General features: G+C 46.2%; 2 protein-coding genes across 3 annotated transcripts; both read left to right on the forward strand.

Annotated features, from left to right (window-relative positions):
• Positions 1-1136: 1136 nt before the first annotated feature.
• LOC120639973 (BAG family molecular chaperone regulator 5, mitochondrial-like) lies at positions 1137-2184 on the forward strand. The gene has a single exon (XM_039915883.1). It carries the CDS (start codon positions 1303-1305, stop codon positions 1957-1959), a length of 657 nt encoding a protein of 218 aa, XP_039771817.1. The 5' UTR covers positions 1137-1302; the 3' UTR covers positions 1960-2184.
• Positions 2185-3518: 1334 nt separating this feature from the next.
• Positions 3519-8249, forward strand: LOC120639984 (PHD finger protein At3g20280-like). 2 transcript variants are annotated; one of them, XM_039915889.1, is made up of 5 exons: positions 3519-4151; positions 4849-5161; positions 5676-7358; positions 7681-7792; positions 7968-8249. In XM_039915889.1, the coding sequence occupies exons 1-3, from the start codon at positions 3789-3791 to the stop codon at positions 7319-7321; spliced, it is 2322 nt and encodes a 773-aa protein (XP_039771823.1). In that variant the 5' UTR covers positions 3519-3788; the 3' UTR covers positions 7322-7358; positions 7681-7792; positions 7968-8249. The 2 variants fall into 2 exon arrangements, with proteins under 2 accessions (XP_039771823.1, XP_039771828.1); XM_039915894.1 differs by having other exon boundaries at positions 7685-7792.
• Positions 8250-8367: the final 118 nt, after the last annotated feature.

Consider the following 8367-nt stretch of genomic DNA (forward strand, 5'->3'; position numbering starts at 1 on the left):
TAATGATTCTGCAACCCCAAATGTTGACAATGTTCAGAATTCCTACTTTTTTTCAGCACCGGTGTGACAGAATGAAACCATTCCAATCAGGGCCAGCTCCAGTGTGCAGAAAAAGCGAACCGTGGCGCAAACAAAACGAACAGAGCTCACTGTGAGCATCGAACCGTGATGTCTGACACCAAAATCAAACTCTGTTTTCAGTTCGAACCGTGCCGATTAAAAAATTGAGTTGCATAGCTAAAACAGTCCACACACGGAGAGAATCTTTGCCTGTTTTATTTGTAGTCCAGATCCCACGCATCGAACTTAACATTGCAGCCATCGAATTGAACTTGTGTTCGGATTCCATGGACAGCACAAGCCGAACCGGCTTCAGTTCTCACACGCCATGAAAGTGAATCCCGTGAACCTAGCAGTGTTCCTGCTCAGTTCGACTGAGCTTGCACTGCAGATCGCAGGGAGCACGAGAGTGCTTGGTGCCTTATCACCCTGCTAATGGTTTGAAAACCAAATTAAAATCATACCAAACTATTTCATTATTAATATATTTTAGAAACCAAATCAACTCCATCCACTTGCTATTCCACCCAAACCAACCTAAACTACTTGTTTTTTTCCTCCAAAGCAAACCAAACCAATAGTTTCAACCTAAACAAACCGGTTTCAAACTACTACGTCAAATTCTCTCCATTAGATTTACCTCAGACAAGAATCCATCACCGTGCACCATTAGCTTTGCCTGGGCAGCGTGAAACCAGGGCCCACACCATCGCTCGCCGGAGATAGCACCGTGCGTCACTGCTTCACCAGCGCCGCCGCCACACCGGAGAAGCGCGGACGCCAGCACCTAGCCCTCTCATCGAAGCTTCAAATCTAAGGTAGTGAGGATTATACCTGCCGGATTCCAGTTATAGCTGGACTATTTTGGTCATTGCGTTAGCCCTGTCATCTTTATCGGTAAACTCTGTTCCAGCCATGAACGGAACGCATCCACCATTCAAATGCTTGTTCCGTAATCCGTAGCCAGAATAAATTGAAAAAATAATCCGTAGCCAGAAGGGGTGTGCAGAGCAGCGATGAGCCGATGAGCGTTCACAGCAGAGCAGCCACCGAAAGAGGAAAATGCAGGTGCGGAAAAGCACATCCTGACCTCGGGACCCAGGAGGCAAAGGAGCAGGCGGCGCCGCGACTGCGTCACTTTGCACTGGACGATTCCAGATATCGGCCAAAGCAAACTGCACAGCGCACTCTCCTTGCTCGCCTTGTCCAAAGCTGCGTTCACTCCTAGGTCCCCATCACCCCATGGGATCCTACCACTACGCCTCCACCTCCCAATTCGTCTTCGCCGCCACCGATTCCGACCCCAAGCCGGCCCGCAAGCCCAAGACCACCGTGCAAATCCCCATCACGTCCCCACCGGAGGAGAGGGCTCGGGAGGAGGGTCCGCCGCCTGACGCGGTGGCGGCCGCCAAGATCCAGGCGGCCTTCCGCGGGCACCAGGTCCGGCGGCACGTCGCGGCCGTGCGCGCGGCCGACGCCGAGGCGACGCGGCTGGAGCGGCTGCTCCGGCGGCAGGAGACCGTGGACGCCGTCCGCGGCGACGAGCGCGAGCGGGCCCGGTTTGCGGAGGCGCTCATGGCCGCGCTGCTGCGCCTAGACGCCGTGCCGGGGCGCTACCCGGCCGTGCGGGACGCGCGGCGCGCCGTGAGCCGCCGCGTCGTCGGCCTGCAAGAGGTGTTCGACGCCGTGGTCGCGGCGCCCGAGGCGCAGACGTGCGGGGTGCCGGCGAGCCTGGAGCAGGTCCTCGAAGGGATCTGGGGCGCCGGAGAGCCGCCGATGCCGGCGCCGGCGGCGGTGGAGGAGGAAGTGAGGAGGAGCGGGACATATGCTGGGGGAGGTTTCTGGGGGGACTGTAGCGAGCAGGGTTGCTGCTACTCGGTACAAGGCGGTGTCGAGTGATGGTAGAATACCAAGTGTGATACACTGATACGTACTCATTTGTACATATACTTATTTTGTGGACGTATAGTATACGTATGTTGCAGACTTGCAGTGATCTCTGAACGTGAAAGGAATGCATACAACTGTAACCGAGTTGAGAGAGTAGATGGCCAAAACTCCAATCTCGGATATGTACCAAGCCGATATATCTTCAATGCCAAATGCCATCTTATCCCGAGTTAATTTTGTAACCACTTTAATGTAGTTGAAAAATGTCATACAGTCGTAGAAAGAAAATCGATTTTAGCAGTGGAAACTTCTGAACTAGATTTTGATTTTTAATGTAATTTACTTGATTGATGATTCGACGAGGATAAAGGGTCCAAAAATGGTAGCTAGAGTGATACGAGAATTTCAGTTCAACGGAAAATAAAGAAATTTATGGATTTCAAACAAAAACCTTTTCTCGTCCCTACCCAAACGACAAGCGGTCTGACCGTCCTCTCAACCGGTTTGACTGGATAGCTCAACAACACATCTAATCGTCCACCCTTACTCTAATCCTAGGGTAATCAAACTTGCCTATTTGTTCCCAAACCTGGAGCATCCTATGGCTATCTTATATATGAGCACCTCCATTTTAATTCATAAACTTTATCTCTCCCACTTTTTTTTTGTGTGAGCCGCCACATAATCAGCCTACAAAAAGGTATTTGATGTCGTATTAGATGCATATATCTTACACATAAAGCAGGACGGAGGGAGTAGGTAACAGGGTGGCTTCTAGGTAAAGATTATACGGTGTATGATGAGGTCGAGGTGATTAGATGGTCGATTCTGAAGTGCAAGATATATGCATTTTGTGGATGTTGTTTTATATATTTGTTGCAGTTATCTCCGAATGCAAAATATTTTGTGCTCCCGCGTTTGGCAATGACAGAAGAACTGTACTGGGTGAATTGATAAGAACATCCCTAGGTAAAAACTTTAATACCATACCTTGTATTTTTTGTTTTTATTTACATATCGTAAAGGGTTTATCCTAAGTCAAACTTGGTAAAATTTGACCAAATTTATAGAAAGAGGATAATAACATTTACAATACCATTTTTTATCGAATCAACCATGAAGTATAAATTCATAGTGCATATATTGAATAATATAGTTGTTGCTATATTTTTTATAGATTCCATCAAATTTAGTCGAATTTAATTTAGAATAAATCTAATATGATATGTAAATAATAAATGGAGGGAGTACTTATATGACTATAGCATAGACCCATGTAAAAGCAAAATTCTCTTTTGGAGAGGACCAGGATGATGTCGCAAGCTGGATAATTCCGACAAAGCCCAAGCTGTACCTTTTAGCAGCCCAGCCTGCTTCCGTCATCCACCTGCCCGGCCCAGTCTCTTCTGCATCACGCAGGCCGAGGAACCCAACTTACCAACGCCATCCTGTGACCTCTTTGTCCCGTCCGCCACATCCCCGCCGTCCATCCACCCACCAACCCAACCCCGACTCCCACCGCTCATAAATCGGCGAGAGGAAAAAAAAAGGAAAAGAAAAGAAGAGAACTCCCCCCCGTGCTCTGCTGCGATGCGTTCTAGTACTCCCCACCTGCGACTAATCCCCCCCTCTCCCCTTCGTCTCGTCGCCCCCTTCCGCTTCGCGCATCTCACCGCCATCCTTTACCTTCCCGCGTCTAATTGAGCGCCAAAGCGGGGGGACATTTGAATTCCCCGCAGCTTCCGCTTCCTGCGCGGCCTCGTACCGTCCGGAGGCGCCGCCGGCCGGGCCCGGCCCCTATCCCCTCCCCCCCTAGGGTTTCGCGTCCCCCCTCGGCGATGGGGGACGCCGCCGCCGCCGCCACGCCAGCAGCGTCGCCCGCGGGGAAGCGGCGGCGCGGCGATGAAGTCGCGGGGCTGAGGCGGGTGGCGGAGATCGTGATGGTGCTGGCCGCGGCCGGGGAGGTGCGGGGCGGGAGGGAGCCCACGGCGGCGGAGCGGGCGCTCGCGGCCGAGGCGCGGGAGAGGCTGGCTGCAGCCGTCGCCGAGGGGGCAGTGCGTCCCAAGGATCTGTTCCCAGGGGAGGCGGTGCGCGCGGTCGTCGAGGATCTCGGGCTCAACCGCGCCAAGGACCCCGCCGCCATGGGGTTCCGCCCGCCCAAGGCATCCATCGCTGATAGGCTCATGCTTACTAAGCGCAAGGTTTGTCAACTCTGTCTACTTTCGACCCGTTCCCGACTTGTGGAGAACTGGTATGAGCTGCGAAAAAATCTGAACAATTGGTGATTATTGCGATGTGAGAATGCTCGTGCGCTATTGAATTGTATTAGTTCGTACGACATGACACTGCTGCTTGCACGGCACAATAAGCTATAGCATCTGAATGATATGTTACCGACTAGTTGATTCTGAGGGATTTATTGGACCACTGCTTGTGTATCAATATGCTTTGTTATGCTTGTTGTATTCGAATTCGACACATTTTTTTTTTTGCTACTGGAGTATTGCATATATTTACATTGGGTGGATGCACTTGAGCAAATGTTTAGCTTTATGTTGCTCGTTGTAGAATTAGCATGTCTGTGTCTTCAGTGTCACCCGTTGCTTGCACCCATTAAGATTGCTATTTGTTTTCATGGATCTCTCTGAAATAATTTATTATTGTGTTGACATGACTTATTTTAGCTTAGGTGGTTTCATATGGGTTTTTTGTTTTTGAACTGTCTCCATTTTTTACTTTAAAATTAGTCAAAAATTATTATGTTACCTAATTATTATGGAATTGTCTAACCAGTTTTGATATGATGAGTTCAATCTGGTTAGTGGTTACATATGGTCCGTGTGCAAAACACTATGTATTTATACCATTTAACTATTTCATTTATTTGCTTACATACAGATGGAAGAAGTCAAGGAAGCTCCAGTCCAACCAACAGTTAGCACACCTCAAACGGTCGTCAGTGGAATGTCTGAGTTCCATAGTTTGAATGGGGCTCCCAAGTTTGGTGTTGGAGTTCCTCGGAACCCACAAGTTGCAGCTGTAGCTGCTACTGCCCCATTAACCTCGACATCCCCTGTTATCTTGAAGCCACCAGGATCATCTCCTGTCAAACCAGTTGCCAACTCCTCAGGTGTTGCCCTACCCCATACTGGTCCGTCACACAAATTGGACATAGATGTCAATGGTCCTCTGAATTTTGCACGCGGTGGAGGTATTGCCCAAACTTCCTGCCTGCAGCATCCAGTGTTATTTATTAATTTGCTTTTTTGAGTAAAACTAGATACTTCTTACTTTAGCTTATAAATAATAAGATGCTTACTTGGCACTGGATGCATGTTGACTGCTTTCGGATTTTATCTCACATGTAAATCCTTCAACTGCACAAAGTTCAGGAACGCACAAATGACATAACCTAAAATGCAGCAGTTGTGTTGTATGACAGTCACTGTGGTTAATATAAACTAGTGAAACTATTTTACAGTAGCATTTCTATCTTTCTTTTTCTGAACACTCTTGCTTTGGTGTTCGTTTTTTTTTGTGTGTGTTTGAAAACACTCTTGCTTTGGGAAATCATGCTTACTTGATCAAACTGTTATTATTACGTTCTTTTTCACATACAAGGGGTAGTTTATTTTATATGTATAATATCCCTGATTATAGAAAGGATGGTTTCCCTTTTATCAGCTTTGCTCAGAAACTAATTTTTGCATTGCTTACTTCTGCAGCCACTGTTGTCTACCCAAACAAGTCTACTCTAGATACATCTGCTAGGCCCAATGTAAATGCTGTACAGAGTTCCAATCAGTTGTTGAAAAACCAGGACACAAAGCCAGTGGCAGTTCAAGCTGCAACAGGTAATACTGTTGTGGTGCATCGTGCTACACAAAGTGTGGCATTTGTTCCACCAAAACCTACTTTTGTCAACCACAATGAGATTGCAAAGTCTGTTCAACGGTTTCTGCACCAACCTACGAATCATCCTAGTTGGACTCCACCATCAACTGAGTACATGCATTCTCGCTTGGGCTGTCAAATATGCAAAGTTGCTATCACTGATACAGACAGTTTACTTGTTTGTGATGCCTGTGAGAGGGGAGTACACTTGAAATGCCTTCAGCAGTATGGTAATAAGGGTGTTCCTAAAGCTGAGTGGCATTGTTCAGCATGCCTGACACAGAGTAAAGGCAAACCCCTGCCACCAAAGTATGGCAAGGTTACAAGAACTGTTGTTGCATCAAAGGCTGCACCACCTGCTGGTGCAGCACAAGCTTCTTTGCAGGGATCAGCAGAAAACATGGCTGCAAAGGAGAATCACCAAAAGTTGGCTGCAAATGGAAATCTTATGAAGCCAATCTCCACACATGGTGGCAGCACTATGCACAACGTAAATGTATTGGCACTGGGTGCCATGGGTGCTGGTTCACAATCACAATTAGCTTCTACCTTGAGACCTCCAATAGTAAATACTGTTAAAGCTGAAACTTCCTCTACTGGAAAGGAAGGAACTGGGCAGCAGCGCAGTAGTGTGACACAGCCTGATGTGAAATTCCCTCTAAGGTTGAGAAGTGGTTCCTCTTTGAACTCTGCGGTTTCTGCTAATGATACCATGAATAGTGAGCAAACTGCAGAAATGTCTGGCGCTGAGGCAAAGGTCAAGTCTGAAGCAAACTTTGAGCCCCCTGTGAGCAGGGATGATGAATTGGTTGATAGTAGTAGAACATCTGTTGAACAAACTAAGATTGTTGCTACTGAAGAAAATCCCAGGGCACAAGCAACCCCTGTGACTGACAAATTGAAAGATGAGGAGATGACTACCAACAATGGAACATCAACAGATCAAGGAAGAAACTTCACTACTGAAGCAAAGCTCCCCAGTGAAGCACCTTCTGAGGCACTCACAATCAATGATGTGAAAATGACTATCAGTACTGGAATACCAGTACAGCAAAGCAACATTGTTACTATTGAAGAAAAGCTCCAGATTGATGCGGCCTCTGATCCACATAGGATCCAAGATATGGAAATGAGTACCGACAATGGACTACCAGCAGATCAAAGCAGCAATATTGTTGCTGAAGAAATGTCCCAGTCAGAAAAGACCTCTTCAACTGGTGATACAGATGTCCCTGCTAATGCTGGAATACCAACAGATCAAACACAGCATTCGAATGGGTCAACCGAAAATGCAGTAAAACAACCTCCCAATGGAGAACCATATAAAGACAAATTAGGTTGTAATATAGTCTCAGATTGTGTTTCTTCTACCCAAAGAATAGCTTCGAATGGCATCATATACCCTAAGGATGAAACTTCATGTGTTAGTGAAAATGAGGCTGTGGGTTGCAACACAGAAGCAAAAGAAGCAAACTAGATCCAGTAGCAGGTTGCATCAAATTTTCTTTTTTCAGGTGTGTTTCTAATCAAACCAGTTGGTACAAATCTTTATGCCAGTCAAAATTTGAACTCTCTAGAGTTCTTTGAATCTTTGATTTGGGATTGATAGTGACTCCTAAACTAACATAATTGAAAATAATGCTTGTATTCTGAGCTACTCCTAACTTATCACCCGCCTATTTGAACTCATGGTACAATAATACTCAGGAGATCTTCAATGACCCATATTTATTGACGTACAAGTTTTTGTGCCAACTCCGGAAACTGAAACCCATATATGTGGGCCTTTCTGAATTAACATTTGTATCTGACCTTTTATATTTAATGTTTTGTCAGATAGAACTATGCCGAATCTACCATTAATTTTACCAGCGTCATGATCAACTGTGTTCTTTGCATTCTCTTGGATGACATACATTTAGCCACCGCCAACCATTTTTCCAGGAAGGTATGTCCCTAGCCTGTACCTCTTTTTTTTTTAAGATAGCCTCTTTTAAAAGTTAGTAACCTTGGATTGGAAACATGCTCATCAGTCATTTCTTTCATATTTAGTAGTTTGACCATATTTGTTTTTTTTAATATTTACGTTCCTGCTGACACGAGGCTTACTTTTAACTCTGTAGGTATCTACTACCTCCTGGTGTAGCTATAGAAGCCTAGAACACAGGAAACGTGGCCCCTTAATGTTGTACTTTATGTAGATCGATAATCTTGAGTTCCTAACTATTTAATTCCATTTTCCCGTCTGTTTGTCCCGTGCTTATCTGTAGTCTTGTAATTAGATAGGGTTTAGCTGAGTGAGGATTGGATTATCATGTCACAATAATGATGCTTGCCTTGGGTCAGTTACCAATATGGTACCGTACACCCTACAAATTATGATCATTGAGCTGCTAATTCGTCCATTAGCCGTCCAATGTTCCGTTCTGTCAGGTTGCTAGATATGCATGTGAAGAGAATGGGAAACGTTTACTCGGGATGTTTTTTTTTCCAACTTGGAAGGGCTCCAATCTGGGGATGGAC

Source organism: Panicum virgatum, chromosome 1K, assembly GCF_016808335.1.
Source record: "Panicum virgatum strain AP13 chromosome 1K, P.virgatum_v5, whole genome shotgun sequence".
In the NCBI taxonomy this organism is placed as follows: domain Eukaryota; kingdom Viridiplantae; phylum Streptophyta; class Magnoliopsida; order Poales; family Poaceae; genus Panicum; species Panicum virgatum.